Source organism: Hypomesus transpacificus, chromosome 19 (genome assembly GCF_021917145.1).
Source record: "Hypomesus transpacificus isolate Combined female chromosome 19, fHypTra1, whole genome shotgun sequence".
Taxonomy (NCBI): Eukaryota; Metazoa; Chordata; class Actinopteri; order Osmeriformes; family Osmeridae; genus Hypomesus; species Hypomesus transpacificus.
Window position 1 is genome coordinate 9721768 of NC_061078.1, and position 26003 is coordinate 9747770.

The 26003-nt window shown below is 39.5% G+C and overlaps 6 protein-coding genes across 6 annotated transcripts; all 6 read left to right on the forward strand.

The window, feature by feature from the left end:
- Window positions 1-200: 200 nt before the first annotated feature.
- LOC124482301 (potassium voltage-gated channel subfamily G member 4-like) lies at window positions 201-3119 on the forward strand. The gene is made up of 3 exons (XM_047042832.1): window positions 201-572; window positions 937-1750; window positions 1853-3119. The coding sequence occupies exons 2-3, from the start codon at window positions 992-994 to the stop codon at window positions 2687-2689; spliced, it is 1596 nt and encodes a 531-aa protein (XP_046898788.1). The 5' UTR covers window positions 201-572; window positions 937-991; the 3' UTR covers window positions 2690-3119.
- Window positions 3120-4323: 1204 nt separating this feature from the next.
- On the forward strand, window positions 4324-10031 carry LOC124482305 (beta-1,3-galactosyltransferase 2-like). Its single transcript, XM_047042837.1, has 2 exons — window positions 4324-8814; window positions 9277-10031. The coding sequence occupies exon 1, from the start codon at window positions 5078-5080 to the stop codon at window positions 6266-6268; it is 1191 nt and encodes a 396-aa protein (XP_046898793.1). The 5' UTR covers window positions 4324-5077; the 3' UTR covers window positions 6269-8814; window positions 9277-10031.
- Window positions 9547-10470, forward strand: LOC124482040 (beta-1,3-galactosyltransferase 2-like). Its single transcript, XM_047042365.1, has one exon. The coding sequence runs from the start codon at window positions 9547-9549 to the stop codon at window positions 10468-10470; it is 924 nt and encodes a 307-aa protein (XP_046898321.1).
- A 1928-nt stretch (window positions 10471-12398) lies between these two features.
- Window positions 12399-15725, forward strand: LOC124482303 (beta-1,3-galactosyltransferase 2-like). The gene is made up of 2 exons (XM_047042834.1): window positions 12399-13016; window positions 13479-15725. The coding sequence occupies exon 2, from the start codon at window positions 13482-13484 to the stop codon at window positions 14670-14672; it is 1191 nt and encodes a 396-aa protein (XP_046898790.1). The 5' UTR covers window positions 12399-13016; window positions 13479-13481; the 3' UTR covers window positions 14673-15725.
- A 1142-nt stretch (window positions 15726-16867) lies between these two features.
- Window positions 16868-19927, forward strand: LOC124482304 (beta-1,3-galactosyltransferase 2-like). The gene is made up of 2 exons (XM_047042836.1): window positions 16868-17218; window positions 17681-19927. The coding sequence occupies exon 2, from the start codon at window positions 17684-17686 to the stop codon at window positions 18872-18874; it is 1191 nt and encodes a 396-aa protein (XP_046898792.1). The 5' UTR covers window positions 16868-17218; window positions 17681-17683; the 3' UTR covers window positions 18875-19927.
- Window positions 19928-21082: 1155 nt separating this feature from the next.
- On the forward strand, window positions 21083-24072 carry LOC124482302 (beta-1,3-galactosyltransferase 2-like). Its single transcript, XM_047042833.1, has 2 exons — window positions 21083-21420; window positions 21883-24072. The coding sequence occupies exon 2, from the start codon at window positions 21886-21888 to the stop codon at window positions 23074-23076; it is 1191 nt and encodes a 396-aa protein (XP_046898789.1). The 5' UTR covers window positions 21083-21420; window positions 21883-21885; the 3' UTR covers window positions 23077-24072.
- The last annotated feature ends 1931 nt before the right edge of the window (window positions 24073-26003 follow it).

Sequence of the window (26003 nt, forward strand, 5' to 3'; positions counted from 1 at the left end):
CCTCCAACAAGGAGAGAGAGAGAGATAGAGAGAAAGACGGGGGGGGGGGGGGGGGGGGGGGGGGGGGTGGGGGGATGTGGAGGTTATCAGCCTGTCAAACAGATGAGAACAGCAGGTTTTCGGAGGACATCGCCGTTAGATAATCGCTGTAATTCCCAACTCCTCCAAAGCGCCCTTGACGCCGCCTCTTGGCGCTCACCAATGAAAATGAAGTATTGACACGGATAAAAATCTCATAAATTCCTAAAGCCCGCGGTATCATCTCCTTATAGCGGAAGATGCGCTATGGGAAACATTAACAGGTTGACGACAAATGTATCCGCGTGCCCACGTCATCTATTCTAGCCGTAAAATAACTGTCATGGTTGCAAAGTAACATTTTCCAGATAAAAGTTCTTCCAAACTACTATTTTGATTTTGAAATTTTCGCCAGTGCTTCGAAAAGTCCCTATGAACAAATCAATGGATTTTGTTCACAGCCCTTGAAGGCTAACCAAGGAAAGGCTGCATCAGGATAGCATTTTCTTCAAAACGTGACCAAAGGAGAAAAACAATTGTCACTTAGGATTGAGGTGAGACACCTTTCGGGCACTTTTTCGCTAACTGTTCTGTGCTTCTTCATTGATGTAATTATACAGACGATATAGACCTAACTATTTCTAGACCCATTTTCAGACGTGCTTACTTCATTAGTGTGAAGTTTGTAGCAGAGGCCAAGGTATCACAATTTTGTCAGGATACAGCTGACAACCTTGCCAACCAGTAACATTCTCTAGAACTAGTAAGCCAAGCTGTGTATGTCTCACTAACAGTCAATGTCAGCTCAGTTGTGTGAAAAGGTAGAAGATATTTGATAGATATTTGATGAGCATCATTTGAGTGAGCCTGCGTTTTTATTCACATATTTGTTGCTCCTTGTTTGTGCCTCTTTTCCAGTGTTGTCCTTCTCAAACACCTCTACGGCTGTGCTGTAACACATCCCAATGCCACAATGCCTATCATCAGCAATGCCAACCATGACTTTGGTGCTTACTCTGTCAGCAGTGACAACAGCAGCCTCGACCGTTTCTTCACCGAGATTACAGAGACCGAGACCATCAAGGGTGTTTATTATCAGCGCGCTCAACTGCTCCGTGGTTCAGAGTCCTTGCATGTGGTTGACCACAACCTTCAGGCCCTAATCAATGTAGGCGGTAACCATTATACATTTCTCTGGAGTACCCTGGACCAGTTCCCCCTTAGTCGCCTCGGCCACCTACGGTTCTGCACCAGCCCTGAAGAGATAGCACGCCTCTGTGATGACTATGATGAAACCAGACGTGAGTTCTTTTTCGACCGCAACCCGGCAGCCTTCCGTGTCATCTTCAACTTCCTGGTAGCCGGGAAGCTGAGGCTGCTGCGTGAGCTGTGTGCCATGTCGCTGCACGACGAGCTTGACTACTGGGGTGTGGACCCGGCCTACATGGAGCGTTGCTGCCGGCGCCGGATGATGAGTCGTGTGGAGGACATGGCTGAGCGTGAGCGTAAAGAGGAAGAGTGGAGGCAGATGAGAATGGAGCTAAAGAAACCCCCCCCTGTGGCGGAGAAGGGCTATCGAAGACTGATGAGCATGTTGAGGGAGGTAGTGGAGAACCCACTCTCCGGCCTTGCAGGGAAGGTGTTTGCCTGCTTCTCCATAGTTATGGTTGCCGTCACAGTCATCAGCCTGTGTATCAGCACCATGCCTGATCTCCGTGAGGAGGAAACCAAGGTAAGTAAAGAACATATACTGTTGCAGATAGAAGACACTAGTCTGTCCCATCGCACCTAATGGGTGTCTCCACTTTGTTCCTCTGTCCTTTGCTGTTTGCAGGGTGAGTGTTCACAGAAATGTCACACCATGTTTGTGGTGGAGACTGTGTGCGTGGCTTGGTTTTCACTGGAGTTCATTATGCGGTTCCTCCACGCTCGTAGCAAGCTGGCCTTTGTCCGTGGCCCCCTCAACATAATTGATGCCATTGCCATCCTACCCTACTATATATCTCTGGCTATGGGGGACACAGACAAGTCTCTGGAAAACGGAAACGCCGGACCAGGAAGGGGATACTTGGATAAACTGGGCCTGATCCTGCGAATGATGCGGGCCTTGCGTATTCTCTACGTGATGCGCCTGGCACGCCACTCCCTTGGTTTGCAGACCCTGGGGCTAACTATGCAACGCAGCATGCGTGAGTTTGGCCTGCTGCTGCTCTTTGTCTGCGTGGCTGTGGCCCTCTTCTCCCCGCTAGTCCATCTAGCCGAGAGCGAGCTGGCACCGTACGCCGCTACTGCCCCACAGCATCGATTTAGCAGCATTCCGGCTTCCTACTGGTGGGCCATCATCTCTATGACAACGGTGGGATACGGCGACATGGTACCACGCAGCATCCCTGGTCAGGTGGTGGCGCTGAGCAGCATCCTGAGCGGGATTCTCATCATGGCCTTCCCAGCCACCTCCATCTTCCACATGTTCTCCCATTCTTACCAGGAGTTAAAAGAAGAGCACGAGAGGCTGTGGAAGGAAGAGAGGGGAGCAGAACTGGCGGCGGATGCCCAGGAGAGCAGGAGGGACCGGGAGCTCTCTTGGCCACCTTCAGATAAAGTCAGTTTAATCTCCTTGGATGAGATGGACAAAGGTCACAAAACCACACTTCCAGCTGGAGCCTTTTGAAGACTTTGGACTTCCATCTCACTTTTTCATGTAAATGATATGATCTGTGCATGGTATACTGTACATTGTCTCACTCATATCACATTATATTCTACTGTATACAATAGTGTGTATTATTGTACTAAAATTGACTTAAAAGGGTAGTTCTGCATGTTTATTTTGTTATAATCCCACCTGTATCTAAATCAATTACTGTTATTAAGACCTTATGGTAGTTCTCATTTTGTTGTTGTATTGTTACAACACTAATAGCAGTCATGGGTGCAATGTTGCACTCTGATTTTACAGAAAGGACACATTTGTTGCTAATTATCATCAAATGTATAGTGATGCCTATTCATTATGTTTTAAAGTATCCTTTAGTACTTTTTTCATTATCATTGCTAATTGTGCTTTCAATACCATTAGAACAATAAAGATAATATTCAAATGGTTTGAAGGAAATAGTCTTAGATAATTAAGTAATTAATTGAACTATTTACAACAAGTCTGTTTAAATATGTTTCCCTGCTTTGAAGGTTATTCATAATCATAACATGTAATAACACATAACAACATGTTTTATACTATGATATATATCTATTATCTTAGTTGCATTACACAGTATGAGAGTTCATGTTGCCCTATCCCCCAGCAATATACTGCTGTGTTTGTCCATATCGTTTCTCTGGAAATGTTATAGAATGTTACATTTTCTAAGAAAATTACACTATACCCTTTCTCATTGAACTCAAATTGTAATTATGAGTTCTGCTCTTGATATATTTTTTTAATATACATTTGAATTGGGTTACATCTGCATTGAACATTCATAGATTTTTACAAAAGAATTGAGCCTTTTTGAGCCACAGACATTAGAAGATCAGTAGATTTTTAAATGACAAAATCAATATATCCCAGTCACAAATAAATGTGAAGCAAGCTGTTCTCAGTGACAGTATCAAAGTCACAGATTTAACATGCAGGTTAAACAACTTGTTTTGACAAACCACAATAGATCTGGCAATCCATGATTATTTGAGGCAGCAGAATCAGTCAAACTAATCCAAATTAGACTGCTCCTTGTTTGAACCAATAATGAATAAGTGGTTCAGACATTTACAGTGCAGACAATCTCAATTTAAAGTTCCTGTTCCTGTTTCATTTAGGTCCACAAACAAAGGTGGCTAACATATTAAATTACAGGTTGGAACTACATATTTGTGACACAGCAACATTCTTTAAAAAGGTGAAGGTTGTATACATTTTACAAATATCTACTTACAAAAGTTCGAGAACATTCTACTAAACATCTAAAATAAAGTAAAATGTTTTACTTGTAAATTCTTTAATGGGAACTCTTTAAAATGTCATATACAGCCCTAACAAAATAATACAGACGTGACAGGTCTGATAACACAACTATGCTGATTATTAACTGAACAAAAATTACCACTTGCTCTCAAAATACAATGTCGTGGTTTTAGTATTTATATTTGAAGCATGAGACATACGATATGAGATCTAATGTTACCTGGAAAAATAGGTTGGTCAATATAGGTGTGGTTTCTCTCTAAGTAAAGCGACCTGGGTGCTATGGTTACATGACATTTGCATGTCCCTACAATAATACCCAGTAACTCTAGAGACAGTACCATAGTTACATGGAAGGAGGGACATTTCCTGAGCCACAGAAGAAGACGTAAAAGACTCTAGAGAATAAGGGCTGTTAGAAGTGATTCGTGAACGTGTCATTCTGAATACCTTTAACTGGGTTGGTCTAGGTTATGTCGCCAACCTGCAAACATCCACCCTCTCACCAGTGGGGGAAGTTTGTCTATAGAAGATAAGCAAAGTGGAAGTTTTGCAACCCTCACAGGGTATGAGTTGCTTAAGGAGTATTCTCAACCATGTTTGAGACTGGCTTGAATAAAAAGGAGGAAGGTAAGTAGTTTACTTTTCAGAAATGTTATTCCTGTATTGTTTATATTCAACATCAACATTTTACAAATGAACTTAATATGTAAGAGCTTAACATTAAGGTGGGTAAAATGCAATCAATGTAACTGCAAGAAACCTAGTGGTAGGTTAGCCACCTGCTCGAATACATTTGAGGTATTCAGGAACTTAAACGTTGTTTACCATTTTTAAGCATACATACATTATTATGTGTACTGATTTTAATCCAATCCATGTATGCTTACAATTTTTATGATAAAAATAGGTAGCTACTGTACACGGAAAAGCATTTGACTTATTTGACCTATAGATTAAACATTGGCATTTCAGCAGTTTTACTTTGAATTTGAAATCAGTTCTGTTGTTGACTGGAAGAATGTCAGCTTGTGTCACAATATCATGCTGTTTAATGATTGTTAAGTCAACTGTCTGTCTCTTGTTCACCAGAAAATGGACCACAGAGGGAGGTTTGTGATATGGTCACGATATCGCTGTTATTTCTTTATTGTTTTTTTGGCTTTGACCCTAATTATCTACAACACTGACCTAGTGGAAAGGACTGAGGACTTAGTCCCTAAATGGTGGATGAGGTTTGGTCAAGTTGTGAGTACGGTAGTTCCTGTCATTACTACATACTCAAACAGTACTGCCACCGTCATTCAGAATGCAACTCTCCAACAAGGAATTGAACTCAGTGTCACAAACATTAATACCACCATGGAGAATTCAACCGTGACAGAGGCACTAACTGTACCCAATCTCCTCCCGGCAAAACAATCAGTGCCAATTGAACCTTATATTTCACCAGGATCTTTCCATGTGGAATACCCTCATGAGTATCACTTCATTGTGGATGAGCCTAAGGAATGTCAGGAGAAGAATCCCTTCCTGGTTCTAATGGTGCCAGTTGCACCTCACAACAGGATGGCTCGTGATGCCGTCCGCAGTACCTGGGGCACTGAGAGTCTGATTCTGGGCAAAGTGGTGAGTCTGTTCTTCCTGTTGGGACTGCCAAGTGGAGAAGGGGCAGAGAAGCTCCAAGAGCAGGTGCTGCAGGAGAGCAGAGAACATAGAGACCTTCTGCAGAGTGACTTCACAGACAGCTACAAAAACCTGACCATCAAGACCATGATGATGCTGGAGTGGCTGAGCTTTCGCTGCCCCAACGCTTCCTACGCCATGAAGATTGACTCAGATATGTTTCTCAATGTGAACAGCCTGGTGCACATGCTGCTGACTGCACCACAGCACGACTACATGACTGGACTGGTGGCCAAATGGGCACATGTTCTACGAGACCCTAACTCCAAATGGTACCTTCCTGAGAATGTTTTCCCTGACAATTTTTATCCTTCTTATGCTCTGGGACTGGGCTATGTCATGTCGTTAAACCTGCCCAGGAAGCTAGTGGAGGCATCCAGGCATGTTAAAGCCATTTATATAGAGGATGTCTATCTGGGACTGTGCATGAAACACCTGGGTATCCAGCCCACTGACCCTCCCAGTCAGAACCTGTTTCAACTTTTTCCTGTGCCTTATAATCGCTGCAGCTATTCGCAGATAATAGCCACCACTACATACACTATCACAGATCAGGTTAACTTCTGGAAAGACTTGCACAAACCTGGACCTACGTGTTAACATGCCATTGGAATAATAGGTTTTTACAGTGAGCCATAAACTTTAGAGATAGTGTTGGGTGGCAGAACTAAAGATGTTTTATATAGGTTAATCTTCCATACAGGATGACGTTTGCTTTACTACCTGCTCATGTTTGAGTAAAAAAGAAAGGTCAACATCAACACTGACTTCAGTCATTAGAGCTTTGTTACATTAGTATTCTGTGTAATATAAAAAATAAACGTGTGACAGTGTAGCAATAATTCAGCAATTGAGCATAAACCAAAATTACATTAAAACAAGCCATGGCCATCATCTCTATGACAACGGTGGGATACGGCGACATGGTACCACGCAGCATCCCTGGTCAGGTGGTGGCGCTGAGCAGCATCCTGAGCGGGATTCTCATCATGGCCTTCCCAGCCACCTCCATCTTCCACATGTTCTCCCATTCTTACCAGGAGTTAAAAGAAGAGCACGAGAGGCTGTGGAAGGAAGAGAGGGGAGCAGAACTGGCGGCGGATGCCCAGGAGAGCAGGAGGGACCGGGAGCTCTCTTGGCCACCTTCAGATAAAGTCAGTTTAATCTCCTTGGATGAGATGGACAAAGGTCACAAAACCACACTTCCAGCTGGAGCCTTTTGAAGACTTTGGACTTCCATCTCACTTTTTCATGTAAATGATATGATCTGTGCATGGTATACTGTACATTGTCTCACTCATATCACATTATATTCTACTGTATACAATAGTGTGTATTATTGTACTAAAATTGACTTAAAAGGGTAGTTCTGCATGTTTATTTTGTTATAATCCCACCTGTATCTAAATCAATTACTGTTATTAAGACCTTATGGTAGTTCTCATTTTGTTGTTGTATTGTTACAACACTAATAGCAGTCATGGGTGCAATGTTGCACTCTGATTTTACAGAAAGGACACATTTGTTGCTAATTATCATCAAATGTATAGTGATGCCTATTCATTATGTTTTAAAGTATCCTTTAGTACTTTTTTCATTATCATTGCTAATTGTGCTTTCAATACCATTAGAACAATAAAGATAATATTCAAATGGTTTGAAGGAAATAGTCTTAGATAATTAAGTAATTAATTGAACTATTTACAACAAGTCTGTTTAAATATGTTTCCCTGCTTTGAAGGTTATTCATAATCATAACATGTAATAACACATAACAACATGTTTTATACTATGATATATATCTATTATCTTAGTTGCATTACACAGTATGAGAGTTCATGTTGCCCTATCCCCCAGCAATATACTGCTGTGTTTGTCCATATCGTTTCTCTGGAAATGTTATAGAATGTTACATTTTCTAAGAAAATTACACTATACCCTTTCTCATTGAACTCAAATTGTAATTATGAGTTCTGCTCTTGATATATTTTTTTAATATACATTTGAATTGGGTTACATCTGCATTGAACATTCATAGATTTTTACAAAAGAATTGAGCCTTTTTGAGCCACAGACATTAGAAGATCAGTAGATTTTTAAATGACAAAATCAATATATCCCAGTCACAAATAAATGTGAAGCAAGCTGTTCTCAGTGACAGTATCAAAGTCACAGATTTAACATGCAGGTTAAACAACTTGTTTTGACAAACCACAATAGATCTGGCAATCCATGATTATTTGAGGCAGCAGAATCAGTCAAACTAATCCAAATTAGACTGCTCCTTGTTTGAACCAATAATGAATAAGTGGTTCAGACATTTACAGTGCAGACAATCTCAATTTAAAGTTCCTGTTCCTGTTTCATTTAGGTCCACAAACAAAGGTGGCTAACATATTAAATTACAGGTTGGAACTACATATTTGTGACACAGCAACATTCTTTAAAAAGGTGAAGGTTGTATACATTTTACAAATATCTACTTACAAAAGTTCGAGAACATTCTACTAAACATCTAAAATAAAGTAAAATGTTTTACTTGTAAATTCTTTAATGGGAACTCTTTAAAATGTCATATACAGCCCTAACAAAATAATACAGACGTGACAGGTCTGATAACACAACTATGCTGATTATTAACTGAACAAAAATTACCACTTGCTCTCAAAATACAATGTCGTGGTTTTAGTATTTATATTTGAAGCATGAGACATACGATATGAGATCTAATGTTACCTGGAAAAATAGGTTGGTCAATATAGGTGTGGTTTCTCTCTAAGTAAAGCGACCTGGGTGCTATGGTTACATGACATTTGCATGTCCCTACAATAATACCCAGTAACTCTAGAGACAGTACCATAGTTACATGGAAGGAGGGACATTTCCTGAGCCACAGAAGAAGACGTAAAAGACTCTAGAGAATAAGGGCTGTTAGAAGTGATTCGTGAACGTGTCATTCTGAATACCTTTAACTGGGTTGGTCTAGGTTATGTCGCCAACCTGCAAACATCCACCCTCTCACCAGTGGGGGAAGTTTGTCTATAGAAGATAAGCAAAGTGGAAGTTTTGCAACCCTCACAGGGTATGAGTTGCTTAAGGAGTATTCTCAACCATGTTTGAGACTGGCTTGAATAAAAAGGAGGAAGGTAAGTAGTTTACTTTTCAGAAATGTTATTCCTGTATTGTTTATATTCAACATCAACATTTTACAAATGAACTTAATATGTAAGAGCTTAACATTAAGGTGGGTAAAATGCAATCAATGTAACTGCAAGAAACCTAGTGGTAGGTTAGCCACCTGCTCGAATACATTTGAGGTATTCAGGAACTTAAACGTTGTTTACCATTTTTAAGCATACATACATTATTATGTGTACTGATTTTAATCCAATCCATGTATGCTTACAATTTTTATGATAAAAATAGGTAGCTACTGTACACGGAAAAGCATTTGACTTATTTGACCTATAGATTAAACATTGGCATTTCAGCAGTTTTACTTTGAATTTGAAATCAGTTCTGTTGTTGACTGGAAGAATGTCAGCTTGTGTCACAATATCATGCTGTTTAATGATTGTTAAGTCAACTGTCTGTCTCTTGTTCACCAGAAAATGGACCACAGAGGGAGGTTTGTGATATGGTCACGATATCGCTGTTATTTCTTTATTGTTTTTTTGGCTTTGACCCTAATTATCTACAACACTGACCTAGTGGAAAGGACTGAGGACTTAGTCCCTAAATGGTGGATGAGGTTTGGTCAAGTTGTGAGTACGGTAGTTCCTGTCATTACTACATACTCAAACAGTACTGCCACCGTCATTCAGAATGCAACTCTCCAACAAGGAATTGAACTCAGTGTCACAAACATTAATACCACCATGGAGAATTCAACCGTGACAGAGGCACTAACTGTACCCAATCTCCTCCCGGCAAAACAATCAGTGCCAATTGAACCTTATATTTCACCAGGATCTTTCCATGTGGAATACCCTCATGAGTATCACTTCATTGTGGATGAGCCTAAGGAATGTCAGGAGAAGAATCCCTTCCTGGTTCTAATGGTGCCAGTTGCACCTCACAACAGGATGGCTCGTGATGCCGTCCGCAGTACCTGGGGCACTGAGAGTCTGATTCTGGGCAAAGTGGTGAGTCTGTTCTTCCTGTTGGGACTGCCAAGTGGAGAAGGGGCAGAGAAGCTCCAAGAGCAGGTGCTGCAGGAGAGCAGAGAACATAGAGACCTTCTGCAGAGTGACTTCACAGACAGCTACAAAAACCTGACCATCAAGACCATGATGATGCTGGAGTGGCTGAGCTTTCGCTGCCCCAACGCTTCCTACGCCATGAAGATTGACTCAGATATGTTTCTCAATGTGAACAGCCTGGTGCACATGCTGCTGACTGCACCACAGCACGACTACATGACTGGACTGGTGGCCAAATGGGCACATGTTCTACGAGACCCTAACTCCAAATGGTACCTTCCTGAGAATGTTTTCCCTGACAATTTTTATCCTTCTTATGCTCTGGGACTGGGCTATGTCATGTCGTTAAACCTGCCCAGGAAGCTAGTGGAGGCATCCAGGCATGTTAAAGCCATTTATATAGAGGATGTCTATCTGGGACTGTGCATGAAACACCTGGGTATCCAGCCCACTGACCCTCCCAGTCAGAACCTGTTTCAACTTTTTCCTGTGCCTTATAATCGCTGCAGCTATTCGCAGATAATAGCCACCACTACATACACTATCACAGATCAGGTTAACTTCTGGAAAGACTTGCACAAACCTGGACCTACGTGTTAACATGCCATTGGAATAATAGGTTTTTACAGTGAGCCATAAACTTTAGAGATAGTGTTGGGTGGCAGAACTAAAGATGTTTTATATAGGTTAATCTTCCATACAGGATGACGTTTGCTTTACTACCTGCTCATGTTTGAGTAAAAAAGAAAGGTCAACATCAACACTGACTTCAGTCATTAGAGCTTTGTTACATTAGTATTCTGTGTAATATAAAAAATAAACGTGTGACAGTGTAGCAATAATTCAGCAATTGAGCATAAACCAAAATTACATTAAAACAAGCCATGGCCATCATCTCTATGACAACGGTGGGATACGGCGACATGGTACCACGCAGCATCCCTGGTCAGGTGGTGGCGCTGAGCAGCATCCTGAGCGGGATTCTCATCATGGCCTTCCCAGCCACCTCCATCTTCCACATGTTCTCCCATTCTTACCAGGAGTTAAAAGAAGAGCACGAGAGGCTGTGGAAGGAAGAGAGGGGAGCAGAACTGGCGGCGGATGCCCAGGAGAGCAGGAGGGACCGGGAGCTCTCTTGGCCACCTTCAGATAAAGTCAGTTTAATCTCCTTGGATGAGATGGACAAAGGTCACAAAACCACACTTCCAGCTGGAGCCTTTTGAAGACTTTGGACTTCCATCTCACTTTTTCATGTAAATGATATGATCTGTGCATGGTATACTGTACATTGTCTCACTCATATCACATTATATTCTACTGTATACAATAGTGTGTATTATTGTACTAAAATTGACTTAAAAGGGTAGTTCTGCATGTTTATTTTGTTATAATCCCACCTGTATCTAAATCAATTACTGTTATTAAGACCTTATGGTAGTTCTCATTTTGTTGTTGTATTGTTACAACACTAATAGCAGTCATGGGTGCAATGTTGCACTCTGATTTTACAGAAAGGACACATTTGTTGCTAATTATCATCAAATGTATAGTGATGCCTATTCATTATGTTTTAAAGTATCCTTTAGTACTTTTTTCATTATCATTGCTAATTGTGCTTTCAATACCATTAGAACAATAAAGATAATATTCAAATGGTTTGAAGGAAATAGTCTTAGATAATTAAGTAATTAATTGAACTATTTACAACAAGTCTGTTTAAATATGTTTCCCTGCTTTGAAGGTTATTCATAATCATAACATGTAATAACACATAACAACATGTTTTATACTATGATATATATCTATTATCTTAGTTGCATTACACAGTATGAGAGTTCATGTTGCCCTATCCCCCAGCAATATACTGCTGTGTTTGTCCATATCGTTTCTCTGGAAATGTTATAGAATGTTACATTTTCTAAGAAAATTACACTATACCCTTTCTCATTGAACTCAAATTGTAATTATGAGTTCTGCTCTTGATATATTTTTTTAATATACATTTGAATTGGGTTACATCTGCATTGAACATTCATAGATTTTTACAAAAGAATTGAGCCTTTTTGAGCCACAGACATTAGAAGATCAGTAGATTTTTAAATGACAAAATCAATATATCCCAGTCACAAATAAATGTGAAGCAAGCTGTTCTCAGTGACAGTATCAAAGTCACAGATTTAACATGCAGGTTAAACAACTTGTTTTGACAAACCACAATAGATCTGGCAATCCATGATTATTTGAGGCAGCAGAATCAGTCAAACTAATCCAAATTAGACTGCTCCTTGTTTGAACCAATAATGAATAAGTGGTTCAGACATTTACAGTGCAGACAATCTCAATTTAAAGTTCCTGTTCCTGTTTCATTTAGGTCCACAAACAAAGGTGGCTAACATATTAAATTACAGGTTGGAACTACATATTTGTGACACAGCAACATTCTTTAAAAAGGTGAAGGTTGTATACATTTTACAAATATCTACTTACAAAAGTTCGAGAACATTCTACTAAACATCTAAAATAAAGTAAAATGTTTTACTTGTAAATTCTTTAATGGGAACTCTTTAAAATGTCATATACAGCCCTAACAAAATAATACAGACGTGACAGGTCTGATAACACAACTATGCTGATTATTAACTGAACAAAAATTACCACTTGCTCTCAAAATACAATGTCGTGGTTTTAGTATTTATATTTGAAGCATGAGACATACGATATGAGATCTAATGTTACCTGGAAAAATAGGTTGGTCAATATAGGTGTGGTTTCTCTCTAAGTAAAGCGACCTGGGTGCTATGGTTACATGACATTTGCATGTCCCTACAATAATACCCAGTAACTCTAGAGACAGTACCATAGTTACATGGAAGGAGGGACATTTCCTGAGCCACAGAAGAAGACGTAAAAGACTCTAGAGAATAAGGGCTGTTAGAAGTGATTCGTGAACGTGTCATTCTGAATACCTTTAACTGGGTTGGTCTAGGTTATGTCGCCAACCTGCAAACATCCACCCTCTCACCAGTGGGGGAAGTTTGTCTATAGAAGATAAGCAAAGTGGAAGTTTTGCAACCCTCACAGGGTATGAGTTGCTTAAGGAGTATTCTCAACCATGTTTGAGACTGGCTTGAATAAAAAGGAGGAAGGTAAGTAGTTTACTTTTCAGAAATGTTATTCCTGTATTGTTTATATTCAACATCAACATTTTACAAATGAACTTAATATGTAAGAGCTTAACATTAAGGTGGGTAAAATGCAATCAATGTAACTGCAAGAAACCTAGTGGTAGGTTAGCCACCTGCTCGAATACATTTGAGGTATTCAGGAACTTAAACGTTGTTTACCATTTTTAAGCATACATACATTATTATGTGTACTGATTTTAATCCAATCCATGTATGCTTACAATTTTTATGATAAAAATAGGTAGCTACTGTACACGGAAAAGCATTTGACTTATTTGACCTATAGATTAAACATTGGCATTTCAGCAGTTTTACTTTGAATTTGAAATCAGTTCTGTTGTTGACTGGAAGAATGTCAGCTTGTGTCACAATATCATGCTGTTTAATGATTGTTAAGTCAACTGTCTGTCTCTTGTTCACCAGAAAATGGACCACAGAGGGAGGTTTGTGATATGGTCACGATATCGCTGTTATTTCTTTATTGTTTTTTTGGCTTTGACCCTAATTATCTACAACACTGACCTAGTGGAAAGGACTGAGGACTTAGTCCCTAAATGGTGGATGAGGTTTGGTCAAGTTGTGAGTACGGTAGTTCCTGTCATTACTACATACTCAAACAGTACTGCCACCGTCATTCAGAATGCAACTCTCCAACAAGGAATTGAACTCAGTGTCACAAACATTAATACCACCATGGAGAATTCAACCGTGACAGAGGCACTAACTGTACCCAATCTCCTCCCGGCAAAACAATCAGTGCCAATTGAACCTTATATTTCACCAGGATCTTTCCATGTGGAATACCCTCATGAGTATCACTTCATTGTGGATGAGCCTAAGGAATGTCAGGAGAAGAATCCCTTCCTGGTTCTAATGGTGCCAGTTGCACCTCACAACAGGATGGCTCGTGATGCCGTCCGCAGTACCTGGGGCACTGAGAGTCTGATTCTGGGCAAAGTGGTGAGTCTGTTCTTCCTGTTGGGACTGCCAAGTGGAGAAGGGGCAGAGAAGCTCCAAGAGCAGGTGCTGCAGGAGAGCAGAGAACATAGAGACCTTCTGCAGAGTGACTTCACAGACAGCTACAAAAACCTGACCATCAAGACCATGATGATGCTGGAGTGGCTGAGCTTTCGCTGCCCCAACGCTTCCTACGCCATGAAGATTGACTCAGATATGTTTCTCAATGTGAACAGCCTGGTGCACATGCTGCTGACTGCACCACAGCACGACTACATGACTGGACTGGTGGCCAAATGGGCACATGTTCTACGAGACCCTAACTCCAAATGGTACCTTCCTGAGAATGTTTTCCCTGACAATTTTTATCCTTCTTATGCTCTGGGACTGGGCTATGTCATGTCGTTAAACCTGCCCAGGAAGCTAGTGGAGGCATCCAGGCATGTTAAAGCCATTTATATAGAGGATGTCTATCTGGGACTGTGCATGAAACACCTGGGTATCCAGCCCACTGACCCTCCCAGTCAGAACCTGTTTCAACTTTTTCCTGTGCCTTATAATCGCTGCAGCTATTCGCAGATAATAGCCACCACTACATACACTATCACAGATCAGGTTAACTTCTGGAAAGACTTGCACAAACCTGGACCTACGTGTTAACATGCCATTGGAATAATAGGTTTTTACAGTGAGCCATAAACTTTAGAGATAGTGTTGGGTGGCAGAACTAAAGATGTTTTATATAGGTTAATCTTCCATACAGGATGACGTTTGCTTTACTACCTGCTCATGTTTGAGTAAAAAAGAAAGGTCAACATCAACACTGACTTCAGTCATTAGAGCTTTGTTACATTAGTATTCTGTGTAATATAAAAAATAAACGTGTGACAGTGTAGCAATAATTCAGCAATTGAGCATAAACCAAAATTACATTAAAACAAGCCATGGCCATCATCTCTATGACAACGGTGGGATACGGCGACATGGTACCACGCAGCATCCCTGGTCAGGTGGTGGCGCTGAGCAGCATCCTGAGCGGGATTCTCATCATGGCCTTCCCAGCCACCTCCATCTTCCACATGTTCTCCCATTCTTACCAGGAGTTAAAAGAAGAGCACGAGAGGCTGTGGAAGGAAGAGAGGGGAGCAGAACTGGCGGCGGATGCCCAGGAGAGCAGGAGGGACCGGGAGCTCTCTTGGCCACCTTCAGATAAAGTCAGTTTAATCTCCTTGGATGAGATGGACAAAGGTCACAAAACCACACTTCCAGCTGGAGCCTTTTGAAGACTTTGGACTTCCATCTCACTTTTTCATGTAAATGATATGATCTGTGCATGGTATACTGTACATTGTCTCACTCATATCACATTATATTCTACTGTATACAATAGTGTGTATTATTGTACTAAAATTGACTTAAAAGGGTAGTTCTGCATGTTTATTTTGTTATAATCCCACCTGTATCTAAATCAATTACTGTTATTAAGACCTTATGGTAGTTCTCATTTTGTTGTTGTATTGTTACAACACTAATAGCAGTCATGGGTGCAATGTTGCACTCTGATTTTACAGAAAGGACACATTTGTTGCTAATTATCATCAAATGTATAGTGATGCCTATTCATTATGTTTTAAAGTATCCTTTAGTACTTTTTTCATTATCATTGCTAATTGTGCTTTCAATACCATTAGAACAATAAAGATAATATTCAAATGGTTTGAAGGAAATAGTCTTAGATAATTAAGTAATTAATTGAACTATTTACAACAAGTCTGTTTAAATATGTTTCCCTGCTTTGAAGGTTATTCATAATCATAACATGTAATAACACATAACAACATGTTTTATACTATGATATATATCTATTATCTTAGTTGCATTACACAGTATGAGAGTTCATGTTGCCCTATCCCCCAGCAATATACTGCTGTGTTTGTCCATATCGTTTCTCTGGAAATGTTATAGAATGTTACATTTTCTAAGAAAATTACACTATACCCTTTCTCATTGAACTCAAATTGTAATTATGAGTTCTGCTCTTGATATATTTTTTTAATATACATTTGAATTGGGTTACATCTGCATTGAACATTCATAGATTTTTACAAAAGAATTGAGCCTTTTTGAGCCACAGACATTAGAAGATCAGTAGATTTTTAAATGACAAAATCAATATATCCCAGTCACAAATAAATGTGAAGCAAGCTGTTCTCAGTGACAGTATCAAAGTCACAGATTTAACATGCAGGTTAAACAACTTGTTTTGACAAACCACAATAGATCTGGCAATCCATGATTATTTGAGGCAGCAGAATCAGTCAAACTAATCCAAATTAGACTGCTCCTTGTTTGAACCAATAATGAATAAGTGGTTCAGACATTTACAGTGCAGACAATCTCAATTTAAAGTTCCTGTTCCTGTTTCATTTAGGTCCACAAACAAAGGTGGCTAACATATTAAATTACAGGTTGGAACTACATATTTGTGACACAGCAACATTCTTTAAAAAGGTGAAGGTTGTATACATTTTACAAATATCTACTTACAAAAGTTCGAGAACATTCTACTAAACATCTAAAATAAAGTAAAATGTTTTACTTGTAAATTCTTTAATGGGAACTCTTTAAAATGTCATATACAGCCCTAACAAAATAATACAGACGTGACAGGTCTGATAACACAACTATGCTGATTATTAACTGAACAAAAATTACCACTTGCTCTCAAAATACAATGTCGTGGTTTTAGTATTTATATTTGAAGCATGAGACATACGATATGAGATCTAATGTTACCTGGAAAAATAGGTTGGTCAATATAGGTGTGGTTTCTCTCTAAGTAAAGCGACCTGGGTGCTATGGTTACATGACATTTGCATGTCCCTACAATAATACCCAGTAACTCTAGAGACAGTACCATAGTTACATGGAAGGAGGGACATTTCCTGAGCCACAGAAGAAGACGTAAAAGACTCTAGAGAATAAGGGCTGTTAGAAGTGATTCGTGAACGTGTCATTCTGAATACCTTTAACTGGGTTGGTCTAGGTTATGTCGCCAACCTGCAAACATCCACCCTCTCACCAGTGGGGGAAGTTTGTCTATAGAAGATAAGCAAAGTGGAAGTTTTGCAACCCTCACAGGGTATGAGTTGCTTAAGGAGTATTCTCAACCATGTTTGAGACTGGCTTGAATAAAAAGGAGGAAGGTAAGTAGTTTACTTTTCAGAAATGTTATTCCTGTATTGTTTATATTCAACATCAACATTTTACAAATGAACTTAATATGTAAGAGCTTAACATTAAGGTGGGTAAAATGCAATCAATGTAACTGCAAGAAACCTAGTGGTAGGTTAGCCACCTGCTCGAATACATTTGAGGTATTCAGGAACTTAAACGTTGTTTACCATTTTTAAGCATACATACATTATTATGTGTACTGATTTTAATCCAATCCATGTATGCTTACAATTTTTATGATAAAAATAGGTAGCTACTGTACACGGAAAAGCATTTGACTTATTTGACCTATAGATTAAACATTGGCATTTCAGCAGTTTTACTTTGAATTTGAAATCAGTTCTGTTGTTGACTGGAAGAATGTCAGCTTGTGTCACAATATCATGCTGTTTAATGATTGTTAAGTCAACTGTCTGTCTCTTGTTCACCAGAAAATGGACCACAGAGGGAGGTTTGTGATATGGTCACGATATCGCTGTTATTTCTTTATTGTTTTTTTGGCTTTGACCCTAATTATCTACAACACTGACCTAGTGGAAAGGACTGAGGACTTAGTCCCTAAATGGTGGATGAGGTTTGGTCAAGTTGTGAGTACGGTAGTTCCTGTCATTACTACATACTCAAACAGTACTGCCACCGTCATTCAGAATGCAACTCTCCAACAAGGAATTGAACTCAGTGTCACAAACATTAATACCACCATGGAGAATTCAACCGTGACAGAGGCACTAACTGTACCCAATCTCCTCCCGGCAAAACAATCAGTGCCAATTGAACCTTATATTTCACCAGGATCTTTCCATGTGGAATACCCTCATGAGTATCACTTCATTGTGGATGAGCCTAAGGAATGTCAGGAGAAGAATCCCTTCCTGGTTCTAATGGTGCCAGTTGCACCTCACAACAGGATGGCTCGTGATGCCGTCCGCAGTACCTGGGGCACTGAGAGTCTGATTCTGGGCAAAGTGGTGAGTCTGTTCTTCCTGTTGGGACTGCCAAGTGGAGAAGGGGCAGAGAAGCTCCAAGAGCAGGTGCTGCAGGAGAGCAGAGAACATAGAGACCTTCTGCAGAGTGACTTCACAGACAGCTACAAAAACCTGACCATCAAGACCATGATGATGCTGGAGTGGCTGAGCTTTCGCTGCCCCAACGCTTCCTACGCCATGAAGATTGACTCAGATATGTTTCTCAATGTGAACAGCCTGGTGCACATGCTGCTGACTGCACCACAGCACGACTACATGACTGGACTGGTGGCCAAATGGGCACATGTTCTACGAGACCCTAACTCCAAATGGTACCTTCCTGAGAATGTTTTCCCTGACAATTTTTATCCTTCTTATGCTCTGGGACTGGGCTATGTCATGTCGTTAAACCTGCCCAGGAAGCTAGTGGAGGCATCCAGGCATGTTAAAGCCATTTATATAGAGGATGTCTATCTGGGACTGTGCATGAAACACCTGGGTATCCAGCCCACTGACCCTCCCAGTCAGAACCTGTTTCAACTTTTTCCTGTGCCTTATAATCGCTGCAGCTATTCGCAGATAATAGCCACCACTACATACACTATCACAGATCAGGTTAACTTCTGGAAAGACTTGCACAAACCTGGACCTACGTGTTAACATGCCATTGGAATAATAGGTTTTTACAGTGAGCCATAAACTTTAGAGATAGTGTTGGGTGGCAGAACTAAAGATGTTTTATATAGGTTAATCTTCCATACAGGATGACGTTTGCTTTACTACCTGCTCATGTTTGAGTAAAAAAGAAAGGTCAACATCAACACTGACTTCAGTCATTAGAGCTTTGTTACATTAGTATTCTGTGTAATATAAAAAATAAACGTGTGACAGTGTAGCAATAATTCAGCAATTGAGCATAAACCAAAATTACATTAAAACAAGCCATGGCCATCATCTCTATGACAACGGTGGGATACGGCGACATGGTACCACGCAGCATCCCTGGTCAGGTGGTGGCGCTGAGCAGCATCCTGAGCGGGATTCTCATCATGGCCTTCCCAGCCACCTCCATCTTCCACATGTTCTCCCATTCTTACCAGGAGTTAAAAGAAGAGCACGAGAGGCTGTGGAAGGAAGAGAGGGGAGCAGAACTGGCGGCGGATGCCCAGGAGAGCAGGAGGGACCGGGAGCTCTCTTGGCCACCTTCAGATAAAGTCAGTTTAATCTCCTTGGATGAGATGGACAAAGGTCACAAAACCACACTTCCAGCTGGAGCCTTTTGAAGACTTTGGACTTCCATCTCACTTTTTCATGTAAATGATATGATCTGTGCATGGTATACTGTACATTGTCTCACTCATATCACATTATATTCTACTGTATACAATAGTGTGTATTATTGTACTAAAATTGACTTAAAAGGGTAGTTCTGCATGTTTATTTTGTTATAATCCCACCTGTATCTAAATCAATTACTGTTATTAAGACCTTATGGTAGTTCTCATTTTGTTGTTGTATTGTTACAACACTAATAGCAGTCATGGGTGCAATGTTGCACTCTGATTTTACAGAAAGGACACATTTGTTGCTAATTATCATCAAATGTATAGTGATGCCTATTCATTATGTTTTAAAGTATCCTTTAGTACTTTTTTCATTATCATTGCTAATTGTGCTTTCAATACCATTAGAACAATAAAGATAATATTCAAATGGTTTGAAGGAAATAGTCTTAGATAATTAAGTAATTAATTGAACTATTTACAACAAGTCTGTTTAAATATGTTTCCCTGCTTTGAAGGTTATTCATAATCATAACATGTAATAACACATAACAACATGTTTTATACTATGATATATATCTATTATCTTAGTTGCATTACACAGTATGAGAGTTCATGTTGCCCTATCCCCCAGCAATATACTGCTGTGTTTGTCCATATCGTTTCTCTGGAAATGTTATAGAATGTTACATTTTCTAAGAAAATTACACTATACCCTTTCTCATTGAACTCAAATTGTAATTATGAGTTCTGCTCTTGATATATTTTTTTAATATACATTTGAATTGGGTTACATCTGCATTGAACATTCATAGATTTTTACAAAAGAATTGAGCCTTTTTGAGCCACAGACATTAGAAGATCAGTAGATTTTTAAATGACAAAATCAATATATCCCAGTCACAAATAAATGTGAAGCAAGCTGTTCTCAGTGACAGTATCAAAGTCACAGATTTAACATGCAGGTTAAACAACTTGTTTTGACAAACCACAATAGATCTGGCAATCCATGATTATTTGAGGCAGCAGAATCAGTCAAACTAATCCAAATTAGACTGCTCCTTGTTTGAACCAATAATGAATAAGTGGTTCAGACATTTACAGTGCAGACAATCTCAATTTAAAGTTCCTGTTCCTGTTTCATTTAGGTCCACAAACAAAGGTGGCTAACATATTAAATTACAGGTTGGAACTACATATTTGTGACACAGCAACATTCTTTAAAAAGGTGAAGGTTGTATACATTTTACAAATATCTACTTACAAAAGTTCGAGAACATTCTACTAAACATCTAAAATAAAGTAAAATGTTTTACTTGTAAATTCTTTAATGGGAACTCTTTAAAATGTCATATACAGCCCTAACAAAATAATACAGACGTGACAGGTCTGATAACACAACTATGCTGATTATTAACTGAACAAAAATTACCACTTGCTCTCAAAATACAATGTCGTGGTTTTAGTATTTATATTTGAAGCATGAGACATACGATATGAGATCTAATGTTACCTGGAAAAATAGGTTGGTCAATATAGGTGTGGTTTCTCTCTAAGTAAAGCGACCTGGGTGCTATGGTTACATGACATTTGCATGTCCCTACAATAATACCCAGTAACTCTAGAGACAGTACCATAGTTACATGGAAGGAGGGACATTTCCTGAGCCACAGAAGAAGACGTAAAAGACTCTAGAGAATAAGGGCTGTTAGAAGTGATTCGTGAACGTGTCATTCTGAATACCTTTAACTGGGTTGGTCTAGGTTATGTCGCCAACCTGCAAACATCCACCCTCTCACCAGTGGGGGAAGTTTGTCTATAGAAGATAAGCAAAGTGGAAGTTTTGCAACCCTCACAGGGTATGAGTTGCTTAAGGAGTATTCTCAACCATGTTTGAGACTGGCTTGAATAAAAAGGAGGAAGGTAAGTAGTTTACTTTTCAGAAATGTTATTCCTGTATTGTTTATATTCAACATCAACATTTTACAAATGAACTTAATATGTAAGAGCTTAACATTAAGGTGGGTAAAATGCAATCAATGTAACTGCAAGAAACCTAGTGGTAGGTTAGCCACCTGCTCGAATACATTTGAGGTATTCAGGAACTTAAACGTTGTTTACCATTTTTAAGCATACATACATTATTATGTGTACTGATTTTAATCCAATCCATGTATGCTTACAATTTTTATGATAAAAATAGGTAGCTACTGTACACGGAAAAGCATTTGACTTATTTGACCTATAGATTAAACATTGGCATTTCAGCAGTTTTACTTTGAATTTGAAATCAGTTCTGTTGTTGACTGGAAGAATGTCAGCTTGTGTCACAATATCATGCTGTTTAATGATTGTTAAGTCAACTGTCTGTCTCTTGTTCACCAGAAAATGGACCACAGAGGGAGGTTTGTGATATGGTCACGATATCGCTGTTATTTCTTTATTGTTTTTTTGGCTTTGACCCTAATTATCTACAACACTGACCTAGTGGAAAGGACTGAGGACTTAGTCCCTAAATGGTGGATGAGGTTTGGTCAAGTTGTGAGTACGGTAGTTCCTGTCATTACTACATACTCAAACAGTACTGCCACCGTCATTCAGAATGCAACTCTCCAACAAGGAATTGAACTCAGTGTCACAAACATTAATACCACCATGGAGAATTCAACCGTGACAGAGGCACTAACTGTACCCAATCTCCTCCCGGCAAAACAATCAGTGCCAATTGAACCTTATATTTCACCAGGATCTTTCCATGTGGAATACCCTCATGAGTATCACTTCATTGTGGATGAGCCTAAGGAATGTCAGGAGAAGAATCCCTTCCTGGTTCTAATGGTGCCAGTTGCACCTCACAACAGGATGGCTCGTGATGCCGTCCGCAGTACCTGGGGCACTGAGAGTCTGATTCTGGGCAAAGTGGTGAGTCTGTTCTTCCTGTTGGGACTGCCAAGTGGAGAAGGGGCAGAGAAGCTCCAAGAGCAGGTGCTGCAGGAGAGCAGAGAACATAGAGACCTTCTGCAGAGTGACTTCACAGACAGCTACAAAAACCTGACCATCAAGACCATGATGATGCTGGAGTGGCTGAGCTTTCGCTGCCCCAACGCTTCCTACGCCATGAAGATTGACTCAGATATGTTTCTCAATGTGAACAGCCTGGTGCACATGCTGCTGACTGCACCACAGCACGACTACATGACTGGACTGGTGGCCAAATGGGCACATGTTCTACGAGACCCTAACTCCAAATGGTACCTTCCTGAGAATGTTTTCCCTGACAATTTTTATCCTTCTTATGCTCTGGGACTGGGCTATGTCATGTCGTTAAACCTGCCCAGGAAGCTAGTGGAGGCATCCAGGCATGTTAAAGCCATTTATATAGAGGATGTCTATCTGGGACTGTGCATGAAACACCTGGGTATCCAGCCCACTGACCCTCCCAGTCAGAACCTGTTTCAACTTTTTCCTGTGCCTTATAATCGCTGCAGCTATTCGCAGATAATAGCCACCACTACATACACTATCACAGATCAGGTTAACTTCTGGAAAGACTTGCACAAACCTGGACCTACGTGTTAACATGCCATTGGAATAATAGGTTTTTACAGTGAGCCATAAACTTTAGAGATAGTGTTGGGTGGCAGAACTAAAGATGTTTTATATAGGTTAATCTTCCATACAGGATGACGTTTGCTTTACTACCTGCTCATGTTTGAGTAAAAAAGAAAGGTCAACATCAACACTGACTTCAGTCATTAGAGCTTTGTTACATTAGTATTCTGTGTAATATAAAAAATAAACGTGTGACAGTGTAGCAATAATTCAGCAATTGAGCATAAACCAAAATTACATTAAAACAAGCCATTGCATTTATTATCTAAAAAGTCTATAAAGCATGTATGCACTAGCAATGACATGGAAAATAAGAAACATGTAAACTGTCTCAGGCTGTGTTTAGTTGTATGTCCTGCCCTGTCTTTATATTGATGTGCATTATTATTTTTTTTTTATGTGGGTGTGTTTCTAACTGCAGGGCTCACCGGTAAAATATACTTTTTCCCCTTGTTGTAACACCCTTATAACAAGGACATACAGTTATATTGGACTTTAAAAAATTAGACAAACTGTAAATAATTTGGCAGTTTTCCACGTAAAGTAAAAAGTTGCTTTTTAGATTTGCAGACAGACAGACATGACCTGAAATGGTACAAAGGTAAGCGGTAAACTGCCAGAGGTAAAAAAAAAAAAAGGTTTACATTTTTCGATTTACAAAGGAAGACAGACAGACCATTATAACCCTCAAAAGTGTAGGTCTTTACTTAAGATAGAATATGCAAAGAAAGCCAAGGTGTCAGTGAGTACCGTTTCCATCAAAAGGGAACTAGAGGAACTAGAGGAAACTCTGACAGCGAAGTACAGACCCAAAGCCACAACCAAATTAGTTTCAACAATCATCAACTGAGACTTGCTAACTTCGACAAGTGTTAAGCTGTACTTGAAGCTGTTGTCCTGTGAGCCGCCTATCACGCAAGCTGCTGACTTTCAGAAACATGTTTTCTGAACTGCTTAAATTTCATTTGAAAAAATGGGGGTGTTCTAAAACTTTTGACTAGTTCTGTACATGCAAACGGATGCATTTACCAAAAGTGATGTATAAACGGCTCATGCAGTTAGTGCACCATATAATCAGGAACTATACATTTTATTACATATAGTATTTTAGTGGTTACCAAGCAACTGTCTTTTTTAACAAGACAATAGCACAATCTCAACTCACCTCTATACAAGCAATAGTTTAACCACAATTCTGCAGCTACGGCAGTGCGATGACAGTTACACGTCATATCTCAATGTAGCACTGCACAACCACAATCTTCAGGCCTGCAAAGAAGCCACAATGTTTATTATATCCTGTCTAATGCCACACAAGATAACTCACATTCAATAGTTGTTGCAGAACATTACAGTATTTTTATATAGCAAAGATTTCATGTGGAAAAAATCCACATCTACTTGAACTTGATCCATTGCAGTTTTCAAACTGATTTAGTGAATATAATTTAGATAAAGCCTGAATGGATTAATACATGGAGCATTTACCATTACTATTTAAATACTGGATGTCTTCAAATACTGGACCCTAATGTGTCTACAATTAACACAAATATTGCATTAATGTTACTAAAGATTAAGCACACCTATGTTCACAATGATTCTGAATAATAAAAAATGACTAATGTGTCATTACATTTGACCCGTATAGGATACCCGTGCAAGGCCATTTTGACATGGTAGGAAATGTCACAGCCCTACATTTATCAAACTAAATAGAAGGATTTTAATAATATGAGTTCTAAAACAAACACAACTTTCATGTGAGAAAACTCACTACCAATTGTTTCTCTGCCTATGTTATCTGAATGAGACTAACTTGACTAAGGGACTTGGCTAGGCCACAAACGAGGTACAACACAGGTGCAGGCCACCGGAATGGTGACATAATGTGCTTTGATCAAATATTGTTGGGGGTTGTTTGGACACAGAATCATTTTCAGGACCCTCAGTGAAACATTCACAGGTACTGAGTTGTAACTTATGTCTTCTTGCTTGTTAATGATACAGCCATCACACAGGCACTCTGCAATAGCGATTTTTTTGTGGGATTCTGTCAGCTTCCTCATCCATTCTACAAGAAACATTAAACAAGTTAGACATATCATGTCAAATCCCAATAAAGGTGCATGTCATAAAAGAGAGTTAATCTGATTACAGAGTATCTCAACAAACGAAATCTTAAAACACAGAGAATAGGTGTAGCTCAGTGGCCGAACATTAAACTACATGTCAAGATGTTTCAGGTTTGAATCCCTCCGAAAAGTTGCTTTGGATAAAAGCGTAAGATGAATCTAGCTTAAGTAGCCTTAGATATATCATTAGTTACATTATACTTAGGCCTACTATAATAACATTATAGCGCTTAATTTCAGCCTGTGGTGTATATACATGTGACTAATAGGCTATCAGCAGTGTCTGTTAGTAATTTACTATACCTGAATAAATAAAGTTTCCCATTTTTCATATTTCGGTTAAATATTAAGGTCCTATCGCTCAAATAGGTGCCATCTTACCTATACCGCCAGGGGGACAATGAGCGGTTGTTATACACCACCGACGAAGTTTGGAGTTGGAAGGATGAGCAAGTCTGTTTCAATTTCTGTGTCTTTGCTACAGCCGACGCAAATCTCCCAGCCCAAGAAACTTTCAGAAACCTTCTTGCTCGTAATTCGACCAGCGTTTTATTGAAGCAACCGTTTGCTGATGATTTCCAAGAAAAATTCAGAACAGCCAAGATGCAAAGCACTGAAATCTGACATGACAAAAAAAAGACAATGCACAATGCAACTCAACAATACCACGATTCTGACATTAAAATGCAAAAGCCTCGTCACATTTAAAGAAAAAACTACTTTGAACACAAATGTTTCGTTTACCACCTGATTGATTTT